Source organism: Prionailurus viverrinus, chromosome B4 (genome assembly GCF_022837055.1).
Source record: "Prionailurus viverrinus isolate Anna chromosome B4, UM_Priviv_1.0, whole genome shotgun sequence".
NCBI classification, from domain to species: domain Eukaryota; kingdom Metazoa; phylum Chordata; class Mammalia; order Carnivora; family Felidae; genus Prionailurus; species Prionailurus viverrinus.
The window spans coordinates 75,934,268-75,950,348 of NC_062567.1; the positions used below are offsets into that span (position 1 = coordinate 75,934,268).

The following is a 16,081-nucleotide window of genomic DNA, read 5'->3' on the forward strand; positions in this document are numbered from 1 at the left end:
AGGAATTGTTCAGGTGTATGCGGGATACAGGCTTTCTCCCCAGCACCGAGGTCACAGCTCTTTGGAGATGTTTGAAATGCCCCCCGATTCTCTTCCTTCCTCCCTTTCTGTCAGTTCCATCAGTGAGACCTCTGCTGGGGCCAGCTGTCTTTCCCTCCCTCACTAGCTGTTCTCCAGGTCAAAATCAAGCCAACAATAATAATAGCAACTTATTGGGTGCTTACTGTGTGGTGGGACCACCATAAGCCTTACATCCATTATCTCATTTAATTGTATGATGACGTCGTGAAGCAGTTTCTGCCTTACTGATGACGAAAGTAAGGAGCCGAGTGATTAAAGGACTTAATTAAAGTACCCCAAACCACACAGCTTATCTGTGGTAAGCTGGGATTCGATCCTATTCTTTCTGACATCACCATGCTCTGCTGCTCTGGTGGAGAGAAGCCTGGTTAAGAATGGGGGTCTCCTGGGGCACCTGGGTGGCTCAGTCAATTAAGTGTCCCACTCTTGATTTTGGTTCAGGTCATGATCTCAGTTTGTGAGTTCAAGCCCCTCATGGGGGCTCTGTGTTGACAGCATGGAGTCTGCTTGGGATTTTCTCTCTCCTTCTCTCTGTGTCTCTTCCCCACATGTGCTCTCTCTCTCACAATAAATAAACATTTAAAAAAAGAATGGAGGCTCCTGCCAATATGCTTATGACTTCTTGGTTCCACCTGTAAATTAGGAGATTGGGACCCCACAGTTTTGGTTTAACTGTGACATTTCATACAGTTCCTTTTTTCATAGTCTTAACTTTGGGTCCTAGAGTGCTGCGGAGGGCAAGCAGGGCTTGGGGATGTCAGGGGTATAACAAGGGGCTGTGGGCAATGGTGGGAGGCAGAGGTGGGGTGGAGTGGGTCTTGTTGCATGATGTCAGAAAAAGGGGATTCCCATTCCACCCTCGGGTAAGAGTCCCAGAGGTGGGCCCAGGAGACAGTGCTGGAGACACCAAGAAGCCAGGCTGGAGAGCCTTCCCCCTCCACCCCTAGGTAGACCAGAGTATGTTGCCATGATGCATTGGGTTCCCTGGAGCCCAGGACCAGAGCTTGGGAACAGAGAGTAGGATGCTTCCCTGGATTTGTTGTGGGTGGAAGGCAAGTGCTCCAGGATAACACCAGGTCCAATGTTGCCCAGAATGTGAGATAGGACGCAGACTCCACCAAGACCTAGAGAGCTCGGTGACACTTTATTGAAGCGATTTTAGGAAATAGGCAGGCATGGGGAGCAGGCAGTTCAGAAGGGTTTGAGACGATCAGAGCGGGGTGACTTTTTTCTCTCCTGTCTTCATGTCTACAGCTGGCAGCCAGTCCCTGCCTGCTTTTGGAATGCATTTTGTCTTGAATACGTGGCAGGTATTGGGAAGGCTCACAGTTCCTCAAGTAGGGAAAGATCTCTGTGCCTACGTGGCTCCCCTCTTCCACTGTTCCCCTACCTCTGCTTCCTTCACAGGCCGAGCAAGCATCCTCTGAGAGCGAGGAAAGACACAGGGGGAGGACTGCCCCTCTCCCGTGTCTGCCCTCTTAGGTCTTCCCTGTGGGGCAGGGGGTTTGGTGGATTGCCTTAAGAGTTGTGGTTGTAGCCAAGGCTGGGGACAGGAAAATCCACACTGTAGATATTTCAGAGACAGGGAGATAGAGAAAGAAAGGTCAGGAGAGAGGAAGTAGGAGATCTATTGCCAAATGGATGAATGGGAGAGGGAGAAAAGAAATAAAGGGGTGGAGAGGAGGGATCGGGAGAGGAATCACATATGGTGGGGGAGGAGGAGGAGAATAAGGAGGGAGGGTGGATGAGAAGGTGGAAAGAGAAAAGTAAGCAGGAAAGAGAACTTTCCAGAAAAAGGACATGGTTACCACAGAGGATGGAGAAAGACTCCTGAGCCCGGAGGATTATTCTGCAGGGAGATTCTCCCAGGGCAGTTCTAACACAGGCCAACTGGACTCCCTTACCTGGTACACCTTCTGCCTCGCTGCCTTCCCACAGCCTGGCGTGAGCCTGCCTCCCTCCCACTCAGCAGCAGGGCGGTTCTGTGTGGGGCAGTAATTCTAATATTGGCTTCAATGAGGCTGATTTGAAGGCGTTTGGCTATGAACGATCATGGAACATAGTCCTAGGCCATGGAGAACTTTTGGGTTCTTGATAAAATTATTCTATTTTAGCATGAATAATTGAGTTGGTAATGCTTTGTGTGGTGTTGATTTCTTATTCCAATATTCTGATGGTGGGAGTTGTCAGGGGAAGTGGCTGGTGGCTGGGTGGGGACAAGAAGGCAGGAGGTGAGGACACAATATGCCGGCCAGTTTGGCAACATTCCCTGGTGTGAGGGGGGGCATGTAGGAGATGGTTCTGTGTGCAGTGAGAGAGCACACACGTGTGAACTCTGGCCGAGATTACACTCAACTTCTTTGGGGGTACCAAGGTCAATCCCAAGCTCACCCCTCCCCCATAAAGGAGTATGGGTGCAGTGGACTCAGCTCAGATGGGGAGAGGAAGACCCTACTTCTTCACCCTTGCTCTGGAAGACACCGATGGGCAAAGTCCTAGCCTGGGTCTTGGCACAGAGCAGTTGAGTCAGTGTTAGTTGGACTGGATGCCTGGGGACTTTGGAGGGCTCTGGGATGAGGAGCAAAGGGGGTACCTCCTTGAGACAGAGGGATGGGCAAGGTGACCTTAGAACTCACAGACCACTCCCCTCGCCTCTGGCTGTTGATTGTGTGCATGGAGCATCAGCAAAGCGGCAGGCCTTAGGGTTGGGCATTGGGGACCTTGAGGGGGCAGCCGAGGCTCGCGGGGCCCTTTAGCTCCTGTAACTCTTCTTGGTGGATGACGTCTTGGAGATGATACGCATGCTGGAGCTGCTGCCACTCATGCTGCGGCCACTGGTGGAGCTAAAGCCACCGCCCCCGCCGTAGCCCAGGCTGCTGCTGTAGCCGCCTCCGGCCACACAGAGGCCACCGCCACCTGCACTGTAGCCTGTGCCTCCGGTGGAGGAGACCACGGCTGTGGAGAGAAGGCACAGGGCACGCTGGCACTCTCCTCTGAGTCCCCAAGACCCCCCTCCCTGGCTCTCAGCCTAGGTGGGCTCCCTCCTGCGGTGCTTTCTTAGGGAACAGGAGTCTCCTCGGACCTGGAGCAGGGGTCAGAGAGGGTGGGCATGGACTCGCTGTCCCCGTCACCCACTGCTCCACACTGAGCATTCCAATTGAGGGACTGCGCAGTTTTCAGAGCACCTTCACAGCTGTGAGCACGTTGATCTCAACATGCCCGAGAGGACACTATTACTCCCATCGCTTCCATGCCACAGAGGAAAAACGGAGGCACAGAGACATCAGGCAGCCTGCCCAGGGTCACACCTGCTCTGTGCTCCTTCCTCCTCTCCATGGGCCTCTCCTATTGGATGGAGCACGAGTTCTCCTCTCCTAGGCGGGATCCTAAGCTCCCCACTGGAACAGACCCAAAGGCCATCCAGATGAACCTCCCCCAGTTGGAATCACCTATGCCACATCACTGAAAGTCAATGGTTTGTAGTACCTGCTCAAATATGTTCAGTGATGGGGAGCTCACTACCTTGGGATGTGGCTCCCCACCGCCTGTCAAACATTTGAAGATGCCTCTTTGACCTCCCCTCTGTGTGTCCATTTCTCCAGGTGAAGCAAACCCGTCCCTGTTATCAGCTGGGTTTGAGCTCTCCCCAGCCTGGCTTTCTGGCCTCCCTTGGTGGTCTGAGCCACACGGGGCCCAAGGAGACTCTAATTCTCGTGCCCAGGACTCAGTGCTCCCTGAATGTCCCCTCATCCTGCTGGACTATTCCGTGAGATGATTCTTCCTGCTCTCCCCTCTTCGAGCCAAGGCCGAACCGGGTCAGTCACGGCTCTACTTGTTTGGTGAATTTGCTTCAATTCTAGATATGCCTCCTTCCATTTAACCAGCTTGGTAGCCTCTGGTTAGCTGGGTGCGTTTGATTTCCTGCCAGAACTAGCTAAGCCATCACTCTGCGAGTTGTCTGTCCTGTCCTGTAGCTCAGGTCCTCTGAGACCACAGTAGAGTCCTTCCTGTGGACACGTGACCACACTGGGACAGGCCCTGGGGGGTGAGGTATCACCACAGGTCTCTCTTGACCCCCCAGAAAGGAAAGGCCAAAGAAGAAAGCGGTCTTCACAGAGCCCTTGAGAGGATCTTAAAGGCATCCCTGCCCACATCTATCACCAAATCCCTGGTAGTGATGCTATTGCTTTCTGTTTTGACTCCCACTTTTCTATTATCCCAAGACATTTACTTACAGATGTTCACAGGTCCGACACCTTCCCCTGTGAGTCTGTTGCAGGGGGGAAGAGAGAGAGACATTTTAATTTGCTGAGAAGCTGATGAGCCCTGGGCTCTTTGCATTTATAGCTGTCAGCACAGAGTGCTTTCTGTATGCCAGGCCCTGGCATACAAGCTTAGCAAGCCTTTTGTTCATCTAGCTAATATGAATCCGTGAGGGAAATCTAGAAGACAGACCAAGGGAAAGTGCATAGAGAAATGGGGAAGGACATGTGTTCACTAGAAATGGGCAGTCAGATTGTAGGTATCTCTGGGCAAACACAGAGCCCCTGAGGTTCAACGACTGTGTGGCGTCATTTGTCATGGGTGTGGGCTGGAACGGCTCTGCTTATGGCCTTCTAGGTAGTCGTGGGCCACCTCTCCCCAACACCTGTCTCCTTGACCCTCTGCCGTGGGTCCAAAAGGAACTATAGGAATGGCTGAGACTGCAGGGTGCCTCTGGGGAGCAGCTGCGTTTTAGCCTCGTTTCTGCCCTTGTACTTTCTGTCTGGGGCCGACACTGTAGGGCTCTTGGTGTCTGTGGTGTTTGTTGCCCTAGTGGCATCTGTTTGAGCCTCTCACCTGCACTCCTCGCCCTCCAGCAGCTTGCGGTAGGTGGCGATCTCGATGTCCAGGGCCAGCTTGACGTTCATGAGCTCCTGGTACTCCCGCAGCTGCCGGGCCATGTCCTGCTTGGCCTTTTGAAGGGCATCCTCCAGCTCAGCCAGCTTGTGCTTGGCGTCCTTGAGGGCCAGCTCCCCGCGCTGCTCGGCATCAGCGATTGCGTTCTGGAGTGTGGTACACTGCCAGGAGCACACAGGGGTTTGTGAGCTCGCCCACAGACAGTGCAGTAAGATGTGCGTTTTAGGTTAAAAATATGGGAGGATTTCCTGAAATGGATTTCATGCAAAGGAGGTGGGAGCCTCATCATCTTTAAAAATAATGGGGGCATCTGGGTGGCTCAGTCGGTTGAGCGTCCGACTTTGGCTCAGATCATGATCTTGTGGTTTGTGAGTTCAAGCCCCGTGTTGGGCTCTGTACTGACAGCTCAGAGCCTGGAACCTGCTTTGGATTCTGTGTCTCTCTCTCTCTCTCTTCCCCTCCCCCACTCATGCTCTATCTCTCTCTTTCAAAAATAAATAAACATTAAAAAATTAAAATAAAAAATAAAAATGAGAGCAATCTCTGTCCTCCTTGGATAATCTGAGACTTAGCTATAATGGATAAAATGATTTGGGGGGGGGGTCCTTTCCAATGCCACACTTCTCTGGATAGTTTTGTCTTGTATGCCCCCAGAGGACAGACTCTTCCCTAGAGGGGGGCCCAATGTCCCTGGAGTGGCGGAAGACTGCACAGTTACATTCCTGGGCAGTCACGTATCTGGGGAGGCTTCTCTGTGCATGGGCTGAATTGGGACCAGGCCCAGGTCTGCCGGCGGGCAGGTACATGGATAGACTGTCCTCTGGGAGCTCAGCTTTACCTGTTTCTTCAGGTTATCAATCTCAGAGCGTAGCCTCTGCATCACACGGTTCAGCTCAGAGATCTCCATCTTGGTGGTGCGGAGGTCGTCCCCGTGGCGGCCAGCAGACCGCTGCAGCTCCTCATACTGGGGGCAGGGGAGTCAAGAGGCAGGGGCCGTCAGGCCAGAGAAAGGATGGCCGTGGCTTCTCAGGGCCCAACAGGCTTCCAGCGTGCTGCTTGGCGGTGCCTCCCTTTGCCCCCACTGCTACTTTCCATCTAATTCCATCTGCATGGTCTCTTGGCTCTGCCCTTCACTCTCCACGTCCGCGGGCTCCAGCCCACAGCTGGACCCTTCCTGTCTGTGCCTGGAAGTCCCTCCACATCAGGGGTCTTATCCTCAGAAGCTCAGCAGCATACAGGCGTGCGTGTCACTCTCTGATTTTAAAGCTTTTTTCACATTTGTGACCCCCACCCAGCTCTAACCTGGAAGATCTTATTGTGTAGCCCATGTCCAGCCTTTGCTTCCAGTCCCTCAGCCACTGCCAGCTGAACCTCTCTTCTCTGGATCCAGGAGACTAGGCCTTGCTCTTGTTTCCACCTTGCCTGTCTTGCTCCTGCTGGCACTGATGGGTGGTACCATCCAGCTGTCCCTTGCTGTCCTCCACAAGGCATTGGAGGTGTGTCTATCCTCCTCCCTGGCAGAGGACTGACCGCCTCCTGCCTGCATCTGGCTGTTCCCTCAGGTCCTGACAGTGCTGCCCAAGGGGTGCTCCCGATGGAGGGACAGCCCTAGGCTGAATGCATATCCCTTTGACCCCATCAGACTGGGACACCTGAGAGGACAAGGCTGTTGACCTAATTTGCCTTTGAAATCCCAGTTCTCTAAGATTATTTCATGGACTTGGCCTTGACCCCTCACCTTGATTTGGTACCAGGACTCGGCCTCGGCCCGGCTGCGGTTGGCGATGTCCTCATACTGGGCCTTGACTTCAGAGATGATGCTGTCCAGGTCCAGCTTGCGGTTGTTGTCCATGGACAGCACCACGGAGGTTTCTGAGATCTGGGCCTGAAGCTGAGCCAGTTCCTGTGTTGGGGGCCAAAATAAAGAGCTGAAGCAGGGTGTGTGTGTTGGGAGATGGTGGCCAGGGGAACAGACCCCGGCATCAAGGACCTCACTTGCACTGTTGGGGTGCAGCACCTTGTTTAGGCCTGAAGGGATGGGAGGGACATTAGGAAGATGGCTGAGTTTATGCCATAGCCTTATCATCACCTCATCTGCAGGCAGAGAGCAGCCTCACAGTAACTCTAGCCAGCATCCTCCAGAAGTCACTCCCACTATCAAGGGAGTGCACCTTGCTGTGACCTGTCAGTGCCAGGATGTCTCATGTTCTGAGAAAACACAGCCTTTCACACCAGAAAAAGAAATCCTCTCATGACAGAACACTGAGTCAGGAGGAGCCAGAAACTCTGCTGCATCTCAATCCTGTTTCCCAACTTGGCTCCTTCCTCCCTTCAGGGATGGGAAATGGAAATCAGCTCGAGACAGCTGAAAGGGCACCGGAACAACACATTCGAGTCTCAGGTCTGCCAAGCAGGTTAGATGGCTTCTCTGAGTCTCAGAGGGGCTCATCCTAGAATTGCTTCATATGCTTTCCGTGAGGATTAAATCAACTCATATCCACATAACACAATTTTTGAAAAGGTAAACCACAATCAGTTTGTTAATGATCACTTTCCAGGATCATCTAAGGTGGTGGTTCCCAAAATGGGATCCTCAGACCAGCAGCAGCAGCAGCAGCAGCAGCAGCAGCATCACCTGGGAACTTGCTCGAAGTGCAACATTTTGGGTCCCACCCTAGGCTTACTGAATCAGAACTGGTGTTTTAACAAGATGTCTAGAAGATTCTGACACACTTTGAAACCTGAGAGTCATCGGTCCAAAGCAGAAATCTAAGTGAAACTATTCTTTTCCTTTGTTTATTCAACAGCGCCGCTGCTCCATTCTCCCCGCTCATGTATTTCCTGCTTTAAGAAATTATTATTTCATTGTTGTTTCACAATCTGTTTTTCCCAAGTAGTTTTCTGATAGCTGACCTAGCTCAGGGGGTCTCAGCCCACATGCTTGCAGCTGTCAGCATTGAAGTGAGTAAAAAAAAGAGAAAAATGATGCCTTTGTGCCTCATGTGGGCTGCAGGGTGGTCATTGAGCCTGTCCAACTACATGGAGCCCATGCTTCTGCTCCCAGAACATGACCAACTTCTGTTGGGCACCAAACATATGCAATGCACAGGCATATCACGGGTCCTTACCAGGCCTACTTGGAGGCACACAAGGCCCTGCACCCCTGCCTTGACATCACTGACCCCATCTCTACCACTCTACCTCACTCACTCTCCTCCAGCCACCATGGCCTCCTCTTGGCATTCTTTGATCCTCAGTTCTTCAGTTTCTCTTCAACTATCACCCACCTCCTACCTGCTACAGTTCCTTGTTGTTTCTTTCCATTGCCCCTGCTATGCCTTAAATGGTATAGTTTTCGATCCTCTCCATGCTGCCTGTCTCTCTTACTGTAACAGAAGCTCCAAAAATGTAGGCGCCTTGTTGTGTCTGCTCAGCACTGCCCCTGTAGCCCCTAGAACAGTATCTGGCATACAGCAGTGCATGACAACATGTGTCTTCAGAAGAACCAGGCAGTTGTGCTGTATGCTTCTAGAAGCACCCAAGGGCTCATTAATTGCGACCTGGTTTGTGAAATTGCATCATCCTACAGCCTCTCTAGGAAGAGTAGCTGATAAGTCTGAGCTGGACTGGGTGAGCCTGGCTGCTCAGATATGTCTGTGGAAATCACGTATAATTCAATGATAGGGATTTTTTGTCTGACCAACAGACATGTTTGGTCCAAATGGTCAAGGTGGAATTTCTCACCTCATCTGAGCCCCCAGCTGCCCTAGGGAACCTCATTTTGTTCCTTAGTAGGGAAGGCAGCATCCGTTCCATGAATTCCAGCCCAGGGATGGGGTGGAGGGCAGAGAGAAGATGAAGGAAGGAGTTGTCAGTCTCTGTGCCCAGCCCAGGACCCCAGCCTCCAACGCTTGTGGGGAGAGCACCTGGCACTGCTTACCGCATCATAGAAAGCTCTCAGGAAGTTGATTTCATCCATTAAGGCATCCACCTTGGCCTCCAACTCCACCTTGTTCATGTAGGCAGCATCCACGTCCTGGGCACAGAACATGCTGTCACTCTGAATCCCATCCTTCGTGGGTCAGCCAGCCTCTCTGACTGGGAGTTAGGCTGGAGAAGTTCATCTCCCGGGGATGAGGGTGTTTCTTTGTTCCAGGATATGGAGTGGAACTTGCAGGAGGGCCCATACTCTGTGGGGACCAGGGCTCTTGGGGAATGCCCACTCACTCATCAGCTGGTGCCACATGAACAGATGTCTTTTGTCACCTGCATGTGATCAGGTCAACCCCATCCTGGCTCCTTGGGCCTCTGCTGCCTCTGGGCTCTCTCAGCCTCTCCCCACACCTTCCGTGGCCTCCCCCCTTCCTCACACTCTCAGCAGCTCCCTGCACCTTACACACCGCTGCTCCATTCTCCCCGCTCTGGCTGGTATCCCTTCCCTCTGCCTGCCCCCGCTGAGCAGAAAGATCCATAACTCCATGGAGCTGATCCCTGTCCTGCCCATGTCCTCCTGAGGCTGACTTGATGTCCTGGAGACTCAGCTCAGCACAGGGTCCATTTTGCTTGTTTCTCCCCACAGGGACTCCACATGGGGAGGATCTGGTGTCATGATTTACAGCTGGGACTTTGGAGTCCCAGATCCTGACTCACTGCTGATGATCTGGGTAAACTTGGGCAATTTACTTAACCTGCCTGAGCCTGAGTTTTCTCACTTCTAAAGTAAGACCTGCTTTGAGGCCCCTGGGTGGCTCAGTTGGTTAAGGGTCTGGCTCTTAATTTTGGCTCGGGTCATGATCTCACAGTTGGTTGGATTGATCCCTACATCTGGCTCTGCGCTGACAGCATGGAGCCTGTTTGAGGTCTCTCTCCCTTTCTCTCTGTCTCTCCCTCACCCACACGTGCACGTGCGTGCACATGCAACCATGAGTGTGCACACCACACACAATCTCTCCCTCTCTTTAAAAAACATTAAAAAATGAAGTAAAACCTGCTTCAAAAATTAGTTGCACAGATTAAACTTGTAAGGCCACTGGCTTCAGTGGCAGCTGTCACTCCCAGAAGGGGCTACCTGGGCTTCAGCGTCAGGAGGGAGAAACCCTGTCCCCTTACCTTCTTGAGCACCACAAACTCGTTCTCTGCTACCGTGCGCCTGTTGATTTCTTCTTCGTACCTGTGGGAAGGATCAAGAAGTGGGTTGTCAACGGTGACCATTTTGTAACATATAAAAATATGGAATTAACATGTTGTATACCTGAAACTAATATAATATTGTATGCTAATTATAAATCAATTTTGAAAAAGTGGATTGGTGTTAGGAGCAGGGTTCTGGGAGTGAGGTCAAACAGTGGGGGCTGTAGGTGGGTAGATAGTGTGGGTCTCCAGAACGGACATGGAGAACGTGCTACTGGAGCATAGCTCCCCTGTTACACATGCCCCACTCCCATCCCAAATCAATCACACAACCACCTCTGCCCAAACAAAACTCAAACCCCAAACAACAATGAAGCAAAGTCACCCCCTCATTCCTCCTGAGATTGCATTTCTCAGGGCTCTGATCTTTAGAGGGCTGAGGCTGCATAAAGGGGCCAGCATGCCTCCTTTTTCACCCCCTTGGTATCGCCCCAAGCCAAACAGAAGAGAAGAACAGAGAGGATGGTCTGACCCAGGGCAGACAGTCCCTGGCCTTGGCTGGCTCCTGCGGCCTGTGTTGCCCTCATGTGGCCTTGCCGCTCTGTTCTTAGTTGCACTGAACCATGGAGAGGAAGCAGTCCCTCCCACCAGCAGCTGCCCAGGTTTCTCATTCTTCAGTTTGGCCCTCGAGAGCAGCCCTACTCGCCCCACCCCCTAGGGGACACTGGCCTCTGGGAAGGAAGGTCCGCTTCTGCTCTAGGTGATCCTTTTCCTCCCAACCCTCCTGAGCATCAGTGAACCCCACCCTTTTTAGCAGCTCTGGGCAGCTGGGGTTGGGGCTTTATCTCCTCCACCTACCAGCTGAGTCACCAGGGGCAGGTCACTTAACCTCTCAGAGGCTTTTTCTCATCTTTGAATGGCTTGTCCTTATTTTTTTTAAAACCACCAAGCACTATCCTGCCTTATGTATATAACCAGAATCTCCCCACTTTGATGTTGCCTCAGCTGTCCAGTAGGATCTGAGGGAAGCTCTTTCCTGCCATTGAATTTCCAATACTATGCCTTCTCCCAAGTCCTCTGGGAGAACTGTTGTGGTTTTCCTTATTGCTTCCTCGTGCTGCCTTTTAATTAAATCTGAACATGTTTTCTTTTTTTTTTATTTTTTAACATTTATTTATTTTTGAGAGACAGAGAATGAGCAGGGGAGGGGCAGAGAGGGAGACACAGAATCCAAAGCAGTCTCCAGGTTCTGAGCTGTCAGCACAGAGCCCGACATGGGGCTCCAACCCACAAACTGTGAGATCATGACCTGAGCCGAGGTCAGTTGCCCAACTGACTGAACCACCCAGGTGCTCCTGAACATGTTTTCTTCACCTAACTCCATGCAACTGTCCTTGTCTTCTGTGTTTTCCAGCTCACAGTCACTCTCCCTTCATAGGCCTCTTAGATACCTGCCACAGGAACATGGCTGTCCATCAGCCGGGAGCATGCTCTTCAACAGATCCCCAGCCCGCCCGCCCCAGTAGTTCTCCCCTGTGTCTCTTTCCTTCTCCACCTTTCTATCTCCTCCTCCGGGAAGCCTTCTTGGACTGAAACACGGTTACCTCGTGTTTGCATACATGTTATAAATTAGCCATCTGCAATTGCTTCTCTTGCCTATGTCTGCATCATTACATACCTAATCATCTCTATAATAAAAATAGTTAACACTCACTATGTGCCAGGCACTGGTCACCCTACCAAGTATTTCATATGCAAGTTTTGATATAATATTCTCAATTCCTATGAGGTGGGCACTATTAATATACCCTTTAACAGACAAAGAACCTGGGTTCAGAGAGTCTGAGGTCATTCAGTTAGTAAGCAGTTGAGCCAAGATTCTAAATCCACTGACTCTAGAGTCTATAGTGCTGTCCAGTAGAACTTTCTGCGACGATAGAGATGCTCTATATCTGCATCGGCTACGGGGCCCGTTAGCCACGTGTGGCAACTGAGCACTTGAGATGTGGCTAGTGTGACTGAGGAGCTAAATTCAAATTTTATTTAATTTTAATTAATTTAAATTAAAATAGCTACATGCGGGTAGTGGCTACCATTTCAACTCAGTTCAGACCTGAACTCTCATTACATTATACAAAGCATAACCAAAACTGCTTATGAAATTACTTATTTTGTTTGGACCAAGAACATCAGAAATAAATGAAATCAATAAAAATAAGGAGCTGCTTGAATGTACAGGCATGAGCATGCCATCACGTTTAGTGGTGTGTGTGTGTGTGTGTGTGTGTGTGGTTCCGTGGAGGAGGCAGAAGATAGGTCTCCTCTTGCTTTGATCCTGGCCTTGGCCAGGGTTGGGGTGGATGCCCAAACATTGTGCAAGTTAGCCGTGGGACTGAGTGGAACAAATGGTGAGATTCTAGAGGTTTAAGTCCTAACTCATGAGTTGCCACTTGTATCACATTGGATAAAATAGTTGCTATCTCAGAGCCTTACTTTCCTGTCTGCAGACTTTACCAGATTGTTGTTCAAATCCTGCTGTTTGTGACCATGTCAGTTACCACCCTCTATAGCCTCACCCCTCCCCAGAGCCTCAACAATCTTGACCACAGGGTCCCCTTGCTTTTTCTGATTCCATCTCACTGCCCTGAGCCTGTGTCCCCTTTCTCCGCTGGACTGGACACTTCTAGAGAGCAGGGCCTCCCAGGAGCCTCAGGGCAGGGACTTCCCAGAAGCTGGTGGAGGGTCCACTCACTTGTTCTTGAAGTCTTCCACCACATCCTGCATGTTCTTGAGCTCCGTCTCTAGCCGTGCCCGCTCTCCACCCAGGCAGTCCAGCTGCCGCCTCAGGTTGCTGATGTAGGCTTCAAACATGGGCTCGATATTGGCCCTGGTGGTTTTATGCTCCTGCAGGAGGCTCCATTTGGTCTCCAGGACCTTGTTCTGCTGCTCCAGGAACCGCACCTGTCCCCAGCCAGAGGAGAGAAACTGTGAGGGCTGCCCTGTGCAGCCTCCCCAGAGGGCTCTGGGCTACAGGACCCCCCAACAGTGCAGAGAGGCCCTGAAAGACCTTGGAGTCCAGGTAGCAGGCTCCTCTTCCTCATCCTGGAAGGAGCCTGGAATGTCAAGAGCCACCCAAATGTTGGTGCAATGGCCTGGGAGGCAGGTGGTGGCTTGGTTTGGAGATGGGAGAAGTAAGACCAGGACCAGAGAGGCTAGAAATCATCCATAAACACCAAATCATGCTGATGTGTGGTAGCTGAAGGAAAGAACACTCCACCACCATGTTCCTGGGTGGGATTTTGATTCCCCTTAAATGGGCAGGAGGTTCTTGGCAGAAAATGTAATCTGTCCACTTCCTTTCTTACGTGATTTATCTGGATCTAGAATCTGAACTCAGTTGCCCATACAGTCCAAGAATGCTGAAATGGGTCACTCTAACGTCGCATTGAGGGGAACTGGGCACAATCCCAGCCATGTTGACAGCCAACTGTGTGGCCTTGCCAAGCCCCCTCTGCACCCAGGTCCCTTGTGGTCTTGTGCTACTTATTTGGTTTTCTTAAGTTGCACTCATCTGCTCCTTTGTCTGGGAGGCAGTCCTGTGAATACGTGAATACTTTCTCGCTAAACAAAGTCCTTCCTTTGGGAGCAGCTGGAATGACACGCAGTCTCAGAATGAAGGAACAGAGGAGCCTCCCAAACAGAGAAGATGGCAGTGTGCCTACAGAGAGCCTCTAACAAACACCCTACTTCCCCTTCCCACCTTTCTCTTCCTTTGTCACAGGCCGGAGGGCAATCCTGACTCCAAGTCCCTCCATAGCACATCCCCTTTTCTCCACTATCCTCCAGATAAACCAAGAAAAGGAGGGCCTACGGTTCCCCTCAGAGCCGGCCTCCTAGAAATCTCACATCTGTTGGTGCAAACCCCAGGCCAAGTGGGCTGGCATGGGTGATAAAACTCAAGAAGCACTGCTTCAACAGTCACTTTGGTTAGATATGGGACCATATGATGAAGCATTTCATAGCCTGTTAGACATGCACAGTCACCTTGGAGTCTGTCTGTCCAACCCAACCAAGGCCCAAGAAGTTAGGGAACGTTCTCCTAGCAGTAGAGCCTGGGCTGGAAAAGTCTGGCACTCTTCTTTCCAGACCCTTGAACAGCTTCTTCCCAAACAAAAGCAACCAGCTCAGATGTAAACCCGTGGTGGTGCAAAACAAAATAGCTTCTTTCCCTGGACCTGGGGAAACCCCTAAGAGTCCAGGCATCCAGCAGGGTGCACTCAGGGCTGACATCACAGCTTAGCTCTCACCAGAAGAAAAGTGGGAAAGCCGGCCCCTCGCCAGTCACAGACATACCCAAATCACCAGGGAGGCCACCACAGGAGGAACTGCCTCTATTAACTGCACAGGATAAAGTGACCCCAGCCCACTTCCATGAACTGAACTCATAACCTTTCTTTCCTTTGTCCTTTTCCCTTCAAAACGATCCATTTTTGCTGTCTAATTTTAAGCCAAGTACACATTCATTATCCATCAAAAGAACAATGTCCTTGCAGTAGGTCAGACAGCTCTAGAGTGTAGAGATGAACATTTTTCTGCTCCCACCACAACAGGGTGGGAAATCACTCCCTCCTTCATCTGGCCGGCAGTCTCCCCAGCCCCCAGGATCACAGGTCCTGGGCAAGTCACAGTAGACCTCAGAAAATCACAGAAAAGACACATACCCTGGGCACCAGCAACTTTCCCAGGGGGACCACTTGCCTCTCACCTTGTCAATGAAGGAGGCAAACTTGTTGTTGAGGGTCTTGATCTGTTCCCTCTCCTCCTTTCGTACCCGCTGGAGAGAGGGATCTATCTCCAGGTGGAGGGGGGTCAGGAGGCTTTGGTTGACGGTGACCTCCTGGATGCCCCCAGAGCCAGGAATCATCCCGGCTCCAAATCCATACCCACCGAAGGCTCCCCCAACCCTGTAGCCCATGCCTCCGAGACCCAGCCCATAGCCAGCGCCCCCACCGCTGGCCCGGTTGGAGCGGTAGCCTCCACTGATGGAGATTCTCTTGCTGCCTCCAAAGTTGTGGAGGCTCCTGGTCCCGAAGCCACCCCCAAAGCCACCCCCAAAGCTCTTTCCACCCTGGGAGACGGAGACAGAGCTGAAGCTGGGCCGGCAGCCTGGGAGGAGGCTGGCCGAGGAAGCACTGAAGTTCCGAGTGCCTCCTGACTTGATGGTGACAGAAGATCGTTGGGTCATGGTGGGAGCTGGTGCCAAAGAGGCAGAGGAGCGAAAGTATCAAAGGAACGAGGAGCCTTCCAAGTCTAGCTGTCCCAGGCTCTCCTTCACTTTTATGCCTTTCGAGAACTGGGCTTGGCCGGAGAACATCAAAGACCACTCTGTTGAGTTCATCTCAATGGCATGTCTGGTCACAGCCCATCTTCCTGCCCCCTAATCATCATGGGGAACACCCTACCCAGGGCAGGACCAGGCCTGGTCCAGGTCCTGCTCAGGACCAAGTCCTGAGCCCCCCACCCACCCAGGTTCTCAGGCTCACGCTGCAGACACTCCCACTCTTTCCCAGCTGCTCCTCTCTTTGGATTCCCAGGTCTTAGACTCTGAACTTGATTAGGCCCTTCCTGTCACCGGGAAAGGAAAAGAAACCTCCTTTACTGAGGATTCCATTTGTGCCAGGCCATGTGGTTGGTTATTGCCAATGTTATGTCACTTGATTCTCATAATAACCTTGTGAGTGTGGAAGACAATAATAATTGCCAATGTGTATTGAACAGCTGCTAGAGGTGGCTGCTTTACACCTGTCTTCTCATTTAATCACCATGAAGCACCAGGGGTAGCCGTTATTATTCTTGTTTTGCTCATGAAGCTACTGAGGCAGAGAGTCATTGAGAAACTTGGCTGAGGTCACGTGGCTCATGCCTGCTGAGCCGATGTTAGGGCGCAGTGGTCTGACAGCAGGTTACTCTG

The 16,081-nt window shown here is 51.7% G+C and overlaps 1 protein-coding gene across 1 annotated transcript; it reads right to left on the bottom strand.

Annotated features, from left to right (window-relative positions):
- Positions 1-1,229: 1,229 nt before the first annotated feature.
- Positions 1,230-15,355, bottom strand: LOC125170393 (keratin, type II cytoskeletal 5-like). The gene is made up of 9 exons (XM_047866992.1): positions 14,876-15,355; positions 12,863-13,071; positions 10,090-10,150; positions 8,921-9,016; positions 6,719-6,883; positions 5,819-5,944; positions 4,921-5,141; positions 4,317-4,351; positions 1,230-3,036 (listed from the first exon to the last, which is right to left on the bottom strand). Exons 1-9 carry the CDS (start codon positions 15,353-15,355, stop codon positions 2,834-2,836), a joined length of 1,596 nt encoding a protein of 531 aa, XP_047722948.1. The 3' UTR covers positions 1,230-2,833.
- Between the last annotated feature and the right edge of the window lie 726 nt (positions 15,356-16,081).